The 19,632-nt window shown below is 41.9% G+C and overlaps 1 protein-coding gene across 1 annotated transcript in view; it reads left to right on the forward strand.

Annotated features, from left to right (window-relative positions):
• The window catches only part of igsf9ba (immunoglobulin superfamily, member 9Ba), a 60,275-nt gene extending 41,925 nt beyond the window's left edge, over nt 1-18,350 (forward strand). The window contains exons 12-20 of the mRNA XM_062385521.1: nt 650-773; nt 2,274-2,449; nt 4,617-4,843; nt 5,000-5,084; nt 5,190-5,351; nt 5,620-5,665; nt 7,213-8,838; nt 13,384-13,514; nt 13,615-18,350. Of these exons, the coding sequence (XP_062241505.1) occupies nt 650-773; nt 2,274-2,449; nt 4,617-4,843; nt 5,000-5,084; nt 5,190-5,351; nt 5,620-5,665; nt 7,213-8,838; nt 13,384-13,514; nt 13,615-13,823 (2,786 nt within the window). The 3' untranslated portion in view covers nt 13,824-18,350. The remainder of the gene's footprint in view (nt 1-649; nt 774-2,273; nt 2,450-4,616; nt 4,844-4,999; nt 5,085-5,189; nt 5,352-5,619; nt 5,666-7,212; nt 8,839-13,383; nt 13,515-13,614) is intronic.
• The last annotated feature ends 1,282 nt before the right edge of the window (nt 18,351-19,632 follow it).

Raw genomic sequence — 19,632 nt, forward strand, 5'->3', positions numbered from 1 at the left:
TTAGCTGAATTCAGAACATCACTCCATCATATATGAGATGGCGTCAGTTTAGTTCAATTTATCTCACTGAGAAATCAAATAATCATATTTTCCAAACGCTGTGCTCGTCCTTTAAGTCGATTAAAGGAGAAGTTGGTGTTAATTTAGTGAACTGGGAGCATGTCAGTGAGGCCTGCCCCAGTAGCCCGTCGCCTCAGAGCCATCACACTGCGGCCCAGCTGTGCGACCAGCCCAGAGCTCACAGGTGTCACGGAGCAAACAGCTGTGCTCCTCAGGCCACGCAGAGGTCTCTCTCTCTCTCTCTCTCTGGCTGCGGGCCACCCTGCACAGCTGTTCTGGGGGGGTGGAACCTGCGCCGCCAGTGTAGTCGATCCTACACTGGTCACCACCGCAACCAGTGTGACACTATCCACCGAGAAAAGCATGTGATGCTACACCACAAAATACACACAATTTGTGTTGATTTAACTCTATCAGTACGAGTCCGGCTCAGAATGACCAGTTATATAAATTAATTACAGTATTCGTTTATATTTCTAATTACTAAATGATATGAAGTGATAATTGCAAGTGGTTGAATTTGATAAGTAAATTAGCACTTGTGGGTTTTTACATTGATTCTCTGTCTCTGTCTCTATAAACCGCTCAGGCACCAGCCCACATGCTCCAGGAAACATCCACGTGCTGCCCTCTACCACCACCGCTAACGTGTCCTGGGAACCGGGCTACGACGGCGGCTACGAACAGACGTTCTCCGTGTGGTACGGTCCAGTGTGAGTGCTCTTACTTTGACTTTTTTGGTAGAAACACTGCACCTGCTGGTTATTGGCCTAGTTTGGTCTCACAGTGGGAGACATTCTTTATTTTTTTTATTCATCTATTTTTCCCCCGGCTTCGTCGTTGGTGGTAAAAACATGATATTCCGTCAGATGCTCACAGCAGAATAGTTTTGACAGCTGACTGGGTTACTGTGGGTGGACTGGGGATGTGCATAAGTAATGGAGCGTCACTGCAGTAGCATCCCACTCGCCATCGGATATGCTGTCGCTAACTGTCCTATCAGAGCATCGTTTTCTGACATTTCGAGGCAGTAAATCATCTATCCTGGTATCACTGGATACTCATGTGTTGACTGTGAAAATGAAATGTAACTGAATGTTCTGCCTCATCGTGCTTACGTACAAACCCATTTCACTTGCGTCAAAGCCCTGTAATTACCCTTGTAAGAGATAATTAAATCCATTTCCCATTGTAGCCTAGCACAGTGGATTACTGTGGGTATAAACACAACTAAATGAGAAGTTACTTGTTGCTTTAAAGGCTGCAGTGATACTTGTGCTGTAGTAAACTGATGGTTTGCATTTAAATACTTATCCTGTCAGTGTCAGTCTTCAGTTGTTAAAATTGCTGATCTATTTCCTGGGTGAATCATTCAAGTGGGTTTAAATGTAAGAAGATATCAGTTGTCCATGTTTGATATGAAAAATAATGTTTCAATAGATGCTCTGGATTCAGGAGCTGGCCCAATATGTAATACTTCTGACTCAGACAGGGATGTGATGTTTACTGGAGACGGGTGGTTGACGAGGCTCCTTCACTTTCGCAGTTTAAATCAAAGTTTTTACTCTTTTAAATCTCTGCAAGAAAAGTAAAAAAATATTGATTTTGTCATGTAGAGAATCAGTGGTGCCAACTTTCTTTTGGAACATAGAGAGTGATCAATTGGTCCATAGCTCAACATTAAGAGAAAGAAAGAAAAAATTGGATTAAATATAAATTATGAATAATGTTTCCCAGTAATAGATTAATGATTTATTAATATTAATTTCATATATAGCTTTATTTAATCATTTATTGATTTAATTCAAGCTATGTCTGTCAAGGAAATTACTTGAACTAATAGAAATAACATTCATCAGCCGAAAACAACATCTCTATTCAGATCATTGATCAGAACCAAACTACACGATTCTGTCCTGGAAACCTTGGAGAATTTGTCATCAAAACAGATACACAAACAGTACATATTCAGAAAATGATAATAAAGACTCCGGCAAATTCCCTGGGACAAAGGGGAGAAATCCGGTGTAATACAAGAATGTATTCGGTGTATTACCTTTAGATTTCCTGCAGATTTCCATCACAAACCTACTGAACAACACTGTTCTGTGACTAATGAAAGTCAGAACCTTATTCACCATGATGCAGTTTTCCCTTTTTATCACACTTTATATGATTGTTTTCAGTTTTTCTGTATCATTTCTGTTTATCAGGTCAAAGCGAGTGGACTTTGGTCCTCACGACTGGCATTCGATGCCAGTTTCTGGTGCTCAGATCTGGTTGGTGGTGCCAGCACTGGAGCCTGGGACGGAGTACCAGTTCAGTGTGTTGGCACAAAACAAACTGGGCACAGGCCCATTCAGCGAAGTTGTGACAGTCAACACCGCAGGTGGGTGCCGCTACTCAAAGGTTTTTCAATCCACGTTTGGCGCTTCTTGAATTCAGAATCAGCCCAGCGAACTGCAGAGATACTATTTATAATTTAAAATGTTCATCTGATACAGTGTTGAAGACACTGCCCTCTAGTGAATTTTACACTGATGTGTATATAAGGGTTTAATTTCCACTGGGGATGGGGCAGGTACAAAAATCGTGTCCCAACGATATTATTGCAGGATGATTATTTGTCTAACAGTTACTGTCTGACCTTCCAGCTCCTAAAGTACACATGACAGAAGATCTGAGTTGGGAAAAAGCTCAGTCAGCTCAGTTCAACCTGCTGCTGTTCACTCAAAGCAATAACCTAATAATAATAATCAGAGCTGTAGTAAACACGCACCTTTCTGATTTTGTGTCCCTGATTTTCAGCTCTCAGGCTACACACAGTCCGTCCTACCTTGTCGTTAGAGGATGGAGTTCAAAGAGAAAACCTGCAAACAAGGTTCAGGCAGGAATAACTACATCGAGTTCTCCAACACCTCCACACATTTAGGAAAATAATAATTACATTTCAACTCTAGTTTTCTACATATCTTCCCAAACAACTGTTAATGCATTTAAATGTAATTTAAAAAACATCACTCAAAAAAGTATCACTTATCTCTGTCGTGTAAATTAAACAGGATTTTAAATAGAATCAGGCCATGAACAATACGGCTGAGTTTTATGTTTCTGATATTAAGTTTCTTGGCTACTGTCACTATGGAAAGCACAAGGACCCATGAAACGTACATATATTCATATACAGTGTTGTATAAACTGTATATATCCTAAACACCCCAGAAGGTCGATAACTTTACTCTCACTGCAGCTTGCAAACCAGACTATAATATAATAAAAATATAATCTTTTACATTCTAAAAGGTAACTGCTAACTTAATACTCTTTTAAGACTGCACACAAATCCAGGCCTTTCAGCCTCTTGTGAAGCCCAATACTTCTGTACTCTCCAGATAAATTGTGTTGAATTTTTAAGCTGATGATATGTTTTCACTAGAGCTGTATATACGTTTTCATGTCTGAGCAAAACGATAGATGATTCTCTGCAAACTTATTTATTAATGTTATTAGTTCCACCTGTTTTTCACAAGACAAGATGTTTGCTGTGAGAAAACATAAAAAATGCATTGTTACTCAACTCGGCTGAATTTAGCTGCTGTTAGGAAAGCTGTTTTTAGATCTGCAGTGTATTTTCCATGTAAAAAAAGGAAAAGATTTACATCTTTTAGATTCTTGTGTGTTTTAATCCACCTCATGCCTCAAGGGCAAGCTGCCAATTCAGCCTTTGTTTGCCCGCTGCGTGAACAGAAAGTGAATTAAAGGTGCGTGGTATTTAAAATCAATGTCTCAGCAGAAGGAACGGCAGGAAGGGAGGAAAGTGCATGGCTTGATTTTCTATCACAGTAGAGGAAAGATTAAAGAAATTAAGGGTTTAAAAGAAGGAATGTTTAAAAATCAGTCACGCACAAAATCTCTGTGTCCTGACTCAAAGAAAAGAGACGACGTCGACTCCTCAAACCAGTTCAGTCCATCTCATGGTCCCGTTGTCTCATGATTCAGTTCATATGGAAATCAGTGCATTGAGTTACCTTATTACCAAGGAAACCCTTTGCATAATCGTACACCTGTGTAAGTGTTCAAGCACTGATAGGCGGCATATAAAGATTTCATAGATTGTGTATAACAAACTATGTTTTAACTCTATTATATTTGCAGATATAAATTCATTTTTGTGTCTGTTAATGTACAATATTTGTCTATATATATTTATGTTAAGTCATATGTTAAGTGTTCATATTTCCTTAGAACAACATTATAAACCACATATTAACTGTTAATATACTGCTGGAGTTTTTGTGGTTAACTAAGATGACTGTTTGGATGGATTGCCATTAACGTTAATACAGACATGTATCGTCTCCAGAGGATCATTACTACTGACTGTTGACTCCTTGGTTTTTCCCTCTGCAGGTTGATATATTTCAATTTGAGAAATAAATGTCCTGACAACTATCAGATGGATTTCAATGGTGCCCAGTCCAATATCTGAAAATGCCCTTGATGGACTGGTACATTTGGTGCAGACATTTCACGGCCTTTCCATCTCTGGTCTCCAGGCTCCCCTCTGGGTACCCCAGAACCACTGGTGCTTCTTACTCCACCACGGTGCCTCACAGCCAACCGCACGCAGCACGGTGTCCTCCTCACGTGGCTCCCCCCAGGCAACCACTCCTCACCCATCGACCGATACATCATGGAGTTCCGCCTCGGGGAGAGGTGGGAGGTTCTAGACGACCTGATCTCTTCCACGGAGACTGAGCTCATAGCCAGGGACCTCGTCCAGGTCGGTTAAATGCACACACCTTCTGATATGTGTCTGTGGGAGGTTTTCTGGTTCAATGCTTTTTATTTCACTTTCAATGTGTGGCACAAAATCTGTGTATGAGAGGGACAAAAGAACAGTGTGTGCGGTGCCTCTCTCTATCTCTCTCTCTGTCAGGAGTCCTGGTATGAGTTTCGAGTGATGGCTGTCATGGACGACCTGATAAGTGAGAGCAGTAATGTCGTAGGCGTATCAAGCACGGGTCAGTTTCTTCACAGTAAAGTTTTTGACAATCTACACAGAGAAATTAGGAATAGATTTACTAGTATGCAACCTCTTCATCTTACCTCCTGGTCTGCCCCGTCAGATCCCTTCCCTCCTGCGGAGCTGCCTGACGAGGGGCTGGCGCGCCCTGTGGTGGCGGGTGTCGTGGCAACTATCTGTTTTCTGGCAGCGGCAGTACTGTTCAGTACTCTAGCAGCTTGCTTTGTCAATAAGCAACACCGGCGCAAACTCAAACGCAAACCAGGTCGGTCTCCATCTCCTCTTAATTCAGATGCATTAAATATAGTGCGTCTCACATGGATGGATGATGAACTAAAAAAAGACACAAAACAACTGCAATGAGACAGAAAAAGACACAAAACAAGATGAAAAACAAGCACAAACCATGAGGCCTGTCAAATGTCTTTGGGTCCCAGGGGTCCATTGTCTCCTAATCCATCCATGTGTCTGACTTGTACTGGTGGTTTTCAACAGCAAAACAAAGCTACATTTTAATATTTCTGTCCTCTCAGATCCTCCCTTGTCGGTGACACACTTCAGGAAAAGCATTGAGTCACCGTAAGTAAAGCCAACGCCGGAGCCCCTGCAGTCGACCAGAGGCGGCCGCTGCTGTGCATCTTCTTCTGCACCCGATTTAGAGAATTTACTAGAAATACACAACCTTTTTTCGCGAAGCTGCTTGATACACACAGTATGCATCTCCTGTGCTTTTAGACAAGAAGTAATTCGTTTCTGCAAAAGGAAACAGAAATAGAGGAGGCGAAGAAGCAGCCCTGGGTTTACTGTGCATACTGATTAGAAAGTTCTTTCGGAGGGTGTGGAAGAACATGTGCAGTAGCAGCCTCTAGCGGATCATGGGCAGATTAGGGAGAGTTCAAAGCAGCCAAGTCGGCATTTTAAACCCATAACCCAGAGTGCCCAAGCTGCAGTGTGTGTATTGATTTTTGATCCATCTGTATTCTTTAACCTCAAACGCTCTCTGCTTCCTGCATGATTCTCAGTGTTTAACAATGCTGCACATTGAATCTATAGTATCTGCTACATGTGTGTACTCGTCTGTCCGTGTGTAAAACCTGTGTACGTGTATGACTGCATTTCAATCTCAGAAAGTAGCTCATTTGTGACATAATAATCTGTGTGAATCCCATTGCAGTGTAAATGTTTGTTGGCCTGAGACTTTAGCGGAGATCGTTAGTGTCAGATACTTTTTGTCTATTTCTATGAAATGGTCCAGGCAGGTCACGGTGTTCTCACTTCCTGCGAGTGGCTTAGATAGAGATGAACCAGGCCCATGTCGTTTGTTTCCCATCGCAGGCCTCCTCTCACCCCCTTGCCGGGGGTAGAGCCCTGCTGGGACGAGCCAGCCAGGAGCAGTTTCTTGCCCCCGCCCGCCAGCCCCCTGTGAGTGCCTGCCCGCACCAAAACAAAGAGTGTGCTGCACCGCACTGGCTTGGCTGCATGGTTAATGCATTGCATGGAAATGATCAACTGACTGATTATTTCCTATAGTGAAGTCTACCGCTGGTCCTAGTGCATGCACGGACTTTCACGCGCCATACCAGGGAACAAACTGCATTAGCTCAGTTGCATGTACAGTTCAATACTGTGCACATGCACTCTTTACAATGTCTGTCTACGTGATGCATTCAGTGACCCAGTAAATGTCAACTGTGCTGCTCCTGGTGTGGGCAAAATGAGGCCTGGTTAGATGTCATCTGCTTCCCTCACATCACCATTTGGTGCAGCATATGGAAATTGGGCTCACGTCTGCTCGAGAAGATGTAGACTCAATGGATAAGTGATGCGGATGTCATTGTTGCGTCGTTTGTTCTCCTCTCATCCCATCATTCAGGCTTAATTCATTAGCCGCTGTCCCATCAGGATGCTGCCCCTCCATGAGCTGGTCATTATCATAACGCTATTCATTATGGCTTTCTTGATAGAGTGCTTTGGCTTTGTACTGTGTCATTTGTTTGGTTTGAAAATCACCATTGATCGACACCATAAATATTATTATTTGGTTTTAAAATATTTGCCCTTTTCTTTCAGGGTTTCTTGTGGTGCATGTTGAATCAAGTGTCTTGTGTCTGCATTTTTGAAATTAGGTTATCATCGGGGAAGATAAGTCCAGAGAGCTCCCCTCCTTCTCGGCCACGCTCTCTTTCTTCTGAAGGCTCCCACGGTCCAGGCCTGTACGTCAGGAGGCTGCCCAGCCCTCAGAGAGACAAAGACAAAGAGCTCTCCTTCTACAAGAAAACCAAGCGTGCCATAGCCAGCAAGAAATACAGTGTGTCCAAGTATGAATCAGAGGTCACCACGCCTATTGAGCTGATAAGCCGTGGCCCCGATGGCCGCTTCATCATGGACATCAGCCCACCGCCGCGCCGCATCCAGGGCTTCCCCTTTGCAGAGGAGTCTGACATGTACCCCGAGTTCCGGCAGTCTGACGAGGAGAATGATTTTGACCCCGGGCCTATGCCGCCCATCATGCCCACGCTGCGGCCCCAGCTCTCACCAACGTCCTCCAGCCTGGAGTCAACGCAACCCCCCAACTACAGCCCCCGCCTGCACAGGGCCATGGAAGGTATGAGCTTTGCAGAGGGCAGTGCACTTCACGCCTCAGGGCAGGCCCCTACCTCCCGCTACAGGGGCTTTCCCCAGGGCCCATTCTATGGGTATATGGGCAGCCGCGGTGAATCAGGGATTCCACCACCATTCTACATGCCTGACATCAGCCCGCGTAGCTCTGCTCTGTCCTCCCCCCCAGGCACTGGAGACGGGCCCTTTGGTTACCCCTCCATCCCCGAGGAGAGTGGAGAGATGGAGCACCATCAGTACACTGCCTCTGGCCATTCTCTGTCTCACACACACAGCCCTCCTTCTCGCTCGCCTGATAGCTGGCATCCTCATGAGCTACCCTTCCTTGGTCTAGAGGGTCCACGGTTCATATACCCACCTCATCATCCCTTACATCACCCCCAGGACCTCCCTGACCCACCCCCATACCCTCCTCACCCTCACCCCTCCAGTCGCCTGCACCTCTCATCGCTACAGGATCCAATGAGTCCTGGACTCCTGCAGCTGGAGGTTCCTGTGGCTCTCCAAGGCAGAGACAGGTCCATGGGGCCTCCGGTTAGGCGTTTAGCTATGCAACAGGCCCAAAGTCTCGGCCAGCTCAGACACACGGCCCACGGTGTGGGTGTACCAGTGTTGCCTTACCCTGACCCGCTAGCCCGTGCAGGGAGCCCAAGCACAGCCCCCAGTAGTAGTCCTCAGTCCTGGCTCAGCCCGAGGGCGGGGCGCCGGGCAGATCCCAGCCTACCCCCACTAGTACTCCAGCCCTCTCGCCTCTCTCCCCTCTCCCAAAGCCCCCTTAGCACCCAGCCAGGTTCTCCAGATATTCTAGTACGGCCCCCTCCACGCCCCAGCATCCTCCGCACCTCTCGGTCTCTGGAGATGCCGGAGATCACCCTGCAGCCCTCGGCCACTGTCAGTTTCTCCCGGAGGTCCTCCCTGTCCACCTCTCCCACTCAGAGCCAGGGCACCACACATCCCAGCCCAAGTTACCACGCCCACATGTCGTATGCCTCCACTGCAGCCAGTTACCCCTCCCAGTCCCCCTCTCCTCCACCGGAGGGCAGGGATGTTTTCGGGCAGAGGCCGTCCCAGAGAAGGAGAGAGGAGGAGATGCTGCCCTCAGAGCCCTCCCAGCTCCAGATATCAGCCTCAGGGTAGGTGATCCATTCCAGTAGAGAATAGTCACATATTAAATTAAAGACCAGACTTGTCTCCTCTTCCACTCTCTAGACCAAATTTCCCAGATAATTATCCACAGTTTTACTTTGATGTTTTCATTCAGGCATAATTAAGATGCATATTGTACTTAAATATGCAGAAGGCATGGAATTGCATTTAGCACAGACTGTTACAGTTGATAAATATGACAGTTCTCTAAACTTTAATCACATGAGGAAGCTATTTGATTTTAAGATCATAAATTTGTGTATTTATTATTTAATAGCTCACATTCAATCTTATACATTATTGATCACAATAATGAAAAACTAAGTCAATTTAAATAAGCAATTACTGGAGGAAGATGAAGACACATGAAAGCTACAGAAACTCTCAAGTTTACTGTTTTTGAAACTGTAATTTTTTTGTCCCCCATTTTGAACATTGAATCTATGAATTAAAGTAGCTTCCACAACTTCCATGAATTAAACCTGGTGTGATAAATTATCATCAGAAGTTAAAGAAGAAGAAAAAATGCAAGTGAGGAACAAGAAATATTAAGTTTATGTTCAACTTTGATAATTGACTGTATATGTACATTTACATTATTATATTTATACTGTTACATAAAATGAGGTCAGTCTCTTAATAGCTCACACTTTATGAAATATTTGTAGCATAACAGTGAAAATATATTGATAAAACCAACTATAAGTTATTATTCACATTTGCTCAGTTGAATTATAACAAAAGCAAGTATTACTAACCCTATGAGATAAAAACTTTACACATCATATAATATACTTATATAATAAACCTGTAGGATATGCTACTACAACATACGTTGACAATGTAGTGAGGATTAATAGATAATTATTACTTACAGCTTATAATTGATTTGCAGAGAGTCGTTATAAAAGGTAACTGTTAGTTATGCCGTTAAATGTTTAGATAAAGCATAAATAAAGTTTCAAGAGTTTCTAACTTTCTAATTAGCTGACAGTAGTATGATGTTACCATGTCATTAATGGATTGTCTGTAATTGTAAGTAAAAATAAGTTGTAATAAAATTAAAAAAGATATTCTGCATAGTTTTTACAGGAGGTTTGAGTTCAGACTTTACACCAGAGGGTTTTTCCTGATAAATTGAAGAGCCATAAAATAAATGTAGTGTCATCCTGATAGAGGACAAAAGCCAGCCACTACTTGGCAACCCAATATAATTAAATTGTTTTTAATGGCTTTTAACGGTCCTCTGAAGCCAAAGTAAATAATTTATCAAACATTAAACTAACAACTTAATGAGCTATCAAACATTTGAGCTACAACTTATGACCTGCTCATAAAAGGTGTCAAATTTGAAAGCTGTGATCATAAGGATGAAGAAACAGTGAGAATATGTTTTTCATGAGGGAATAATAAATATCAGGAGAAGACATTTTTCCCAGTTAATCCAACATTTAGGTTGATCGTTGTTCGTTTGCAGAAATGTAGACATAACACAGAATAGCTTATATAAAAACACAGCGGAGACTCATGTACTTTAATGCCCTCCAGCATTTCTACACTGCACACACTCCTGCGCCCCCTCACACCCACCTCACCATCCTTAGAAGCTACAGTGAGACAGTAGCCAAAGCCACGAGGCAGAGACTCGTTCCTGCACCATCACTGGCCTTTAAGGGACAGTAGCTTTTAGGGCTGCTGCTTTATAGAGGGTAAGGGTCTTACCTGATTTGTTTTTGATTGATCTCAGCTATCTGGGCAGCGTTGTTGTGACCCGGTCCCCTACGCCGCAATAGGTAAGGGTCGGACCCATGTCTGATAGGGCAGGGGTCAGCAGGGGGAGGGCTCTAATCACTCTCTCCTTTAAAGGGGAATCGCTTTGGGTTGTGCCTCTGTGCTGGATTCAAGTGAAGTACAACTAATGTTAATAGTAATGACACACAGAACACATTTGTCGATACATGTCCAAGGCGCAGTACGCCTGCCATGCCGTGGCACAGTGCGCTGCAGTGATTAGGCTTGTGAGCGAGCAGGAAGAAGCGGTTTGGACAGTTTGAGAAGCTTTTGATTTTGTCTTCTGATTGTTTGAACACAGACATGTTTCCCTGCAACAAAAACAAAAAAACAACAAAAAAAAGCCTTGAATCAATAGAGGACGCACATGAATGAAAGACTGGAGTATTCCCCTTTAAAGTTTTGTTCCATGTGCAAAATGCCATGCATGCATTCTCTAAACTTCTCTCTACGACCAAACAAATAACTACAATTCTCTAACTAAATTCTTTGTCACATTTGTTGTCTTAAGTGCTTTCGTTTTTCTGTCATGTGACTGTTTTTTAATGGCCATCTCCTCTTCCTGTCATGTGACTTGTTCTTTAACGGCCATTTCCTCTTCCTGCCATCTCCTCCCGTCAGCATGGTGAAGCCTCTGTACGCAGTGTTCATGTTTATGAAATCGTGCTGTACAGTGTTTATGTCTATTGGAAATGTCCTGTATATTAACACACTGGGGCCTCTGCACACAGACCATGTGATAGTGGGAGTGTTCTCTATCTGTGCAGGACTGTTTTAAGTCTCAGATTGTGTCTCGCCCTCTCTGCTAATGCCTCTCAATCTCTCTCTCCGCAGTGACAAGTGATGGACAGCGTCTCTAGAGCTTTGTGTACCCTTTTGAAAACATGTGTGGCACAACAACCTGGCTTAATGAAACATTAAGTCACGTTTTGAAGCTGTGTGTGTTTAGTTGTTTGAAAAGCAAAGAGCCTCGTGAACCTCATCAAAACGTAAATGTTGAGTTTCAGAGGTTATGATTTAACTTTATTCACTTATTTCTATACGAGACGGACACCAGAGCCAGAGTATTGGGTACGAGGTGAAACTACTGCTAAATAATACTGCATATGATGAAAGTGACGATACGTAACATGATTATTGATTTGTGTTGATTGATTTGCTGATTTTTGTATTTTTCATTAATTTACTGTAGCATGTATCACTCATGAAATGAAAATAATTATTTTGGGTCTCATTAGCTCATTGAACAGAGAGTCAGAGAAATGCTCTCACACCTTCTGCAGGGGTCAGCAACCTATGGTGGGAAGATATCTCATGTTTGTTAACACGTCGTTAGAGTCGTCACAGTATTAGAGAAGTTTGATATTTTTTGTTATAATAATAGAGTTAAAGGCCTATTATCTGAACAACAGCCTTCATTTCGAATTCTTTTTTGTGAGGGGTGCTATTTAAATACTTGAAAGGTGAGAAAACCCCCACGAAGGCTGTTTGGCCACTTATATCCAACTCATTATCCAGATCGGCACCAAATTTTTAATTTATAAAATAAAAAGCCCTATCTAATTTGCTCCAAAAGTCAAGAGGTTTCAAGAAAATCTGTTCTGTAGATTCTCCAGAAGAAATGTATCTCACAAGAAACTGATAAAAAGGATTCAATGAGTTATTTCACACACAGGTGTGTCTCTTCTTGCTATGAATCCACTCTCCATTGTGTAACTGTGGTGAAACGGCCTGTTAACCCTGCTCTGTGTGTTGCCTGCACGTTGGTGCATTGCACTTTGCTTCGTGGTTACAGCTGCGCATGCACTGACAGAGGCTCCGGGACAAATCAGCATGAACTGTTTGCAGGTCTTTTTTTGTAAATACAGATTCAACATCATCAAATCAATATTAATAGTGTGATCTTCTTTATCACTATTGTAATTCATCAATTTTTAATTATGGAACCATTAATTAACTGTAGTATCAAACACATTAGTGACTTTGAATCAGTCTATATTGTAATAAGGCTTTTACTTTCTCACAGGCTACTGAAAGTGTCTTTGCTTGTCATAGGTTGCTGACCCCAGACCTATTGAGTACTACATAATAATGTATTGGAGGATTTAAAAAAAAGAAAATCTTAATTATTACAGGAACAGTAATGAATAGTTCCACAAAGTATTTTCATTTTATGAGTTTTATACAGCAGAGACCAATATTGCCTGCATATCTCAAGCAGTCATTACATAAAGACCCAAACCTGAGTAGGCACTACAAATTGAAATGTGTTTAGCGCTGCTGCCAAGATGATATAATGTCCCTGATATTTTAAAACAAGATTATGGGACCACGAGTAATTGGACAAAGTGATTTTGTGTCACTAATAAAAAAACCTTTAATACTGAAATGTAGTTTTAACTGTGTGACCGGGTCTTTAATGTAATGACCGCATGAGGACAAACCAATAATTTCACCAAATCCACTTTATGTCATCTATTCTTTCTTTCTTTCTTTCTCTCCTTCTTCTCTTTTCATGTCTAATTTTTGTCATCCATCAACGCGGATATTAAGTGGATATTCATCATGTTAGTGAGAGGGCTCTCAGTAGACGTATAAGAGCTCATCCGATCATTTGATAGCTTCTACTGGAAATAGCGCTGAACGTTCCATTTAGTCGTTTTCAGTCTGAGACGGGACCGAACACGACTGTTGGATTAATGCAGATCAATGTTTGCTGTGCTGTCTGTCGTTCTTCTCAGGGAACCTCTAGGTGCGTCTAGTGATCCTGCCGGGTCTGAGAGCTTACCAGCACTGCTACACCACTGCATTACTAAAGCCAAGGGAGTGGCTGCCAACAACAATAACAACGCAGCCCCCGCACGGAGAACAGGTGAGTCAGACGATTCGAGAAACGAGACACAAAATATAATCATGTAAACCTGTGGGTGGCGTGTTACTCCTGTGCTTCTTGTCCCTGCCTTTCCTCCCAGGTGTGTCTCCCTCTCAGACCCAGCAGCAATCTCAGACCCCCCCAGACGGAGAGGGCCTCCACCTCCACAGAACGAGGAAAAGGCCAAACAAGAAGAACCCCTATCTCTATTTGACCTCCTTCCTGCACAACAGGAAGTCTGCGGAGGACCAGACCGGCATTCTGGCCAGTGCAGACTCTGAGGGCCCAAATTATGGGACTCTACGCTGACACGTGTGCCCGCTAAGCCATTGGACTCGACTAAACCGCCTCCTCCACCGCATACACACACACCAACCTCAACCCTCCCTGCTCCACCCCGCGGCCTCTGCATCAAGCCAACCCATTTCTTGTAATCTCTCAAAGTTCATTTTTGTGTGGGGAGCGGGAAACATTAAGCTGAATGCTCCAGGGTTGGAAAATCGTGTTAGAGGACAAGAACAATGGCTTTTCTGAGTTGTCGCCACGACTTGTGTGTTGAGGAATCTCACTTGAAAACGCTCTGAAAATATATAATGTATATAAAATAGTAAAACAAGGGATTTTAGCTTCCTCCTACAGTAATAACGATGTGTTGGTTGAGTATGTGACAACACGTTCAAGATTTTCCACTCACTGGTCATCGAGGGGTCCACGTCTTTAGGTTTTTCAGTCGAACTGAACTGTCAAGCCTGGTGCATCTTCGGACAGGGACATGAGTCTACCTTTCCTACAATACAAATAGTGTCAGTATTTAAACACAGGGTTCTTACCACAAAATATACCTCAGAGTAAACGCAGAATTGCTGTAATTCTTGTGGTATACTGTACGTACTTGACCTTTTTACATATGAAACGTATGGACAAAAAGGTTTATATCACACACCATTGCTCATTCGAATGGATAATAAGGCCTAACTTGATCTAATTTGGAAGCTTTTTTTAGTAGCCGGCATATTGTGTTTGCTTTGATTTACGATCCAGTGCCAACCATTAGGGAACGGTGTCTTAATTTGCTCGATGGGCTCAGTGTGTCGCGTCACGACAGCACGGCACTGGGACGAAGATCGCAGCCTTCCTGGGAGCTCTGGAAAAAATAATTTGGGACTTACACGCTCAACACAGGCTGGACTCGTAGGATTGGAAGAACAGGGTGATGAATTGCGAAGTGTTCTGTCGTATGTATTCCATGGTTCATCATTGGTGAAATGTGGCACGTCTCACTGTGCCTTTTTTTGGTTGCCTTTTTTTTCTCTCATTCTTTTTCGAACATTAACTGCCTCTTCCTTCGCCTTGTCATGTTTGTCTCTTCCGGTGGAGGGAGTAGGGAGTAAGAGACTGCAATGTTAAGTGTGTTTTTACTTTCTTTGCCAAGGACACATGAGAGGAAATGCTAACTGGATGCATAACTCTCTTTCTCTTTTACATTTATATCTTATACTGGGTACCTGATTTAACTGTATGCATCATAAATACTAGGGCAGAACAGAATACCCTTAAAAATAAAAAAATAAAAAACACACAAAAACATAAATGAATGAATAAACATAACTTCAGTGGTAAAAGTTTTCATGAGGAATGAACGAACCAGAGGATGTTAGTGTTTACCTGCGGCTGTTGAGAGGAGAATGTGATTGCTTCATAAAGCCGTTAACAAGCGATGGGGAACATCCAAACAACGGCCACCCTGACTGTTTATCTTTAACAAGGGTATATTACGTGCTAGCTACTGCTCTGTATGTTTAAGTTTTTTCGACACTAACCGATAATGAATGTATGTTTTGCTGTACAGGAAATGAATGTACATTGAATGACCCATTGCGTGAGATGACCAGTTGGCACACCAAGCCCAAATTGTTTTACTTCTCTGTGTTGTGCAATAACAACCGGTTGAACCCCCCCCCACAAACACAGGTTTTCTCAACCAAAACGGCTGTTTTACTATTTTCGCTAAAAGCTCGTTCAATCACTCAAAGACATATCAGATAGAATTTTCCACCTGCTACCAACCAATCAAAGGATCTCTGACAAATGTCCACACAAATGAATCAACTCAATGTCTGCTAACTGAAAAAACCTGAGTGAGAAAGTGATAATTGCCTGAGAGTGAGCGTCAAAGAGCATATTCTACTTTAACAAATTGGTTCCGTGTAAGATAGGAGGAGAAAAAAAAGAATCTATATTTGTTATGTACTGCACATGGTGTGTATTGTATTTGTAAAGATAAATCCGACCATGTTTTACAGGAAGACGTTCCTTTACGAGAGCGTGTGAAAAAGACGGGAAGGATTCCCGAGGGGAAAAGAAAATTATATATAAAAGTATTTGCTTACAGTACGGCTTTAAGTGGGTAATAATGTTTTAAAAACATTTTAAGGTGCCTCATTTGTCATACTTTAGCAGATATTGTTTTATCTGAGAAGAGAAGAAACCTTAATGTTAGTACCGTACGATGTATTATTGCCATAGCCCGCTGGCTGCACAAGTTCAGTAGTATTTTCTCTGATGTATAGTACGTGAATGCCCACCGGGAAAAGCTTTAGAAGCAGAAGTGTGTCGCCCTCTATAATATTCCTGGAACAAAGTAATGCTGTATTTTGCCCGTCCATGAGCACACCAGATCTCGTCGCCTTCAGGCGTCCAAAGCAAATAAACTGAAGGAAACTTTTTTCTAAGAGTCACAGACATGCTATAGTCACGTACGAACACCATGCTGTGGAGGAAGTTGTGTTTACATTCTGTTTGATAAAGACAAAGTGTGTGTTAGGGCGTAGTTGCTTCAAACATTACGAATCGGTGCTATGTTAAACTCTGTGGTGCTGTAGAGTAGAGGCCTGAACATTTGTTTTTTCTTTTCTCGTTTTTCGGTTTCCACAAGCAACACTCTTGTCTCTCGGCCCTGTGTGTGAGTGTGTGCATATGTGCGTGTGTGTGTGAGCAGCTGAACTCGCTCCGGTAGATACTCTAGGTCCTAATCATAACAGTATCATGGTGTGATGACAGTGATAGACAATAATGGAAAATAGTAGTATAACCTCAAATAGTAGAGACGTTCAAAAATGAACTCAAGGTGACCTGTTTTCTATCGTGTGTTTGACATGTCTGTCTGTGCTTCCAAGGTTCCCTCTCTGAAGTATATTTGTGATGATATTCAGATTATTAACCCAGCCTAAAAGGAGCAGCATAACCTGATTTAGATTTAGTGCACACCAAGCGAGAGGGAATCCGGGCGCATTGAATCTTTTTTCTACACACACACACACTTCCTGTAGGTCTACAATCTCTGGTCCACAGCTCCTGTTTTTCAAGCACACTCCTGCAAATGCGTCTCACGCCATCCCGCCAAACCTTTGGTGACGGATGGAGCTCCTACTAGTACTGTACAGTTATAGCCATGACCGGTCACCACACCCCATTTGTATTTAGTGCGGATTCTCCCGGTAGAGCGGTGTTAGGGAAAAGCTCACACATCCTCTCTTATGGGTTTGTTTTTTTTACGAATGGATGTTGTCTTCCGGGCTCTTTTTTCGCATATTCAACAGAAACATGTACAGTGTTTTAAAGAGGGCTGCTTTGGACGTACTGTTAGCTCACTTTCTTTGGGGTTTTCTTTTTGTTTACTTTGTTGTTTTACTTTTGTTAATTTTTACTACTTTTTTTTTACTATTTCTGCTTACAGCTTTTAGTGCATCACTGGGTGCTGGTAGGATGATACTTAGAACTGATATGATTTTTTTTAATTGTATTAATCTTGCATGTAGAGACAATACAAAAGAACGCCTATTTAGCAATCATTCATGGACATCCGAGCTGGTTGTTATTGGACGGAAAAATAGAAATATGTAGTATTTTCTATATTCTCTGTTTTTTCATGTGTACCAGCACTGAGAAACTAGAATGTATTATTATCGTAGGCTACAATAAGCACTACATTGTCGACTGTTTTAGCTAATGCTCATACTCAAGCAAACCAAGTAGTGCTTAAAAGGAAGAAAATTTACATTTCATGTCATTTTCATCCACGGAACTCTGTGCTGTACATCACATGTTTACATTCTGTATTATATGTTGTTGATCTGTTTTACTTTGTGCATATGTCTCCAAAATGTCCGTCTTCATGTCGAAGCATTCAACAATGTTCATATGTAAATATTTCAAAGCAAAAACATTTTTTCTTTTATTACTTTCACCGTTTCAGAACGATAACCTGATGTTTCTTTCTTTGGTCGTTTTATTTTTAATTTTTTTTTATTCTTTTGTATTATTAGATTTGTCATTCTGTTCTCTCACTACATCAGGTAATAAGCTTCACTTAACTTGTTGTGAGCAATTAACTCATACTGTATGGTGCTGTACCAAAGCCTTATGTATAATATTTGTATTACTTTCCTCTCGTTTGCCACTGCTGTCCAGTGAAGTCTGTATCGTCTCAGATCATGTCGTTCTCACTCCTCATGTTCAACTGCCATGGATCTCGTTTCTTTAAAGAGTAAAAACAGAAACCTGAACGAACTCTGGTGTAACAAGACTCTGGCCCGTTTCCAACCGGCCTGGATTAAAAGTGACAGTTGCCATCTCAAGCCTTCATAGGGAAAATGCACAGGCTCAATGCTGGTAGCTCATCGTGATGTAGACATGGGCCTAGCACATGATCTACGCTCTATCTATGGCATGTCTATGAGAATATGAAAGCAGTGTTGTATTCATGTCACCATATCATTTCAAATGCTTAGTCCCATACGAAATTTTCCTCTCAAATTTTTGTATTTTGATATAATAAAAAAAAAATCGAAAGAGATTTTGACTTTTCCTTGTGGTTCTGTCTGGTGGGTGGAGCAAAGTGGTCTGTGAAGAGGAGGGTGTAGTTCACATATTGAACACTAGGTGTAAGTATTGGACAGAGGACAGGGAAGATGGTGTGAGTAGTTTAATGAGGTCAGATCTTTTTCTTTCTTTTCAATTTTCGAGCAACCTTGCACCTGCGCACGGGTCAAAGTTCAATTTCCTTTTCTCCTCAAAAAATAAGTAACCACAAACAAGTCAAACTGACAAATACAAATATGAAGATTTGCTCAGGGAAATCCAAAGGTTATGTTTAAATGCATCTGGGTTAATCAGTGATGAATATTTTAATCCTGCCTTTGTTGTCTCCACCCAGACGTTAAAGAGTGACTCGTGTTGCAACCGAGCCCGGATGAGGAAAACAAACAACCCGAGAGGAGCTGCAGTGTGACCGAATTACCTTTGTGCTTTTGTTGAGAACTCCCTCTGGCAGCCAGGGGAGCAAACAACGGAGCAGTCATACATGAGGAATAAAGAACAGAGCATTGACTCCACAGGTCAAATACACACAAAGCTTCAGAGGCCTGCGTGGTCGCTTCAATCTCACCTTTCAACACAGAGGTCTAATGGTTTAGTTACTTTATGGCTTTGTACAAGGCGTTGTTCAAATTATTCTTAAATTTGAGTAAGACATCAGAAAACAATGAGAAACACCTCAGGCGACACCTTCCAATATCCTGTTTTAACATCACAGCAAATTCATGATGACAAGAAACAGAGAAAAACTATTTTTTTACATTTAAAATTATATTTTGATTATGTGTATTTTTTGCGTATTTATGTACGTTGTAACAAGAGTTACAACGATGATATGGCTTATAATATTCTGGCATCAGTCTGGTGAATATAAAGCTACACCTGACAGTTAGCTTAGCATAAAGACTGGAAACAGGTAGAAACAGCTAGCCTTGCTACGTCTGTGGTATAGATACATCATGTCAAATATGTTCCCAAACTCAGTAATTGCTGAATATCGGTCAGAAGATTCTTCAAAACTCGTTATTATTTGGTTCTCCAGAGAACCTGTAAGCATATTAAGCTGAGTGTTATGGTTAAAAAAATGTATTTTAATAATATTTAACCCGAACATATTAAGAGGCTGAATTTTTGTTTACACAATGTTGACCTGGGGAACATTGCAATCTGGGAACATAGATTATAGTCTCTTTACTTTATATAAGAGACTGTTGGGTAATTTAATCTATAAAAGCAATAATCA

Source organism: Platichthys flesus, chromosome 4, assembly GCF_949316205.1.
Source record: "Platichthys flesus chromosome 4, fPlaFle2.1, whole genome shotgun sequence".
In the NCBI taxonomy this organism is placed as follows: domain Eukaryota; kingdom Metazoa; phylum Chordata; class Actinopteri; order Pleuronectiformes; family Pleuronectidae; genus Platichthys; species Platichthys flesus.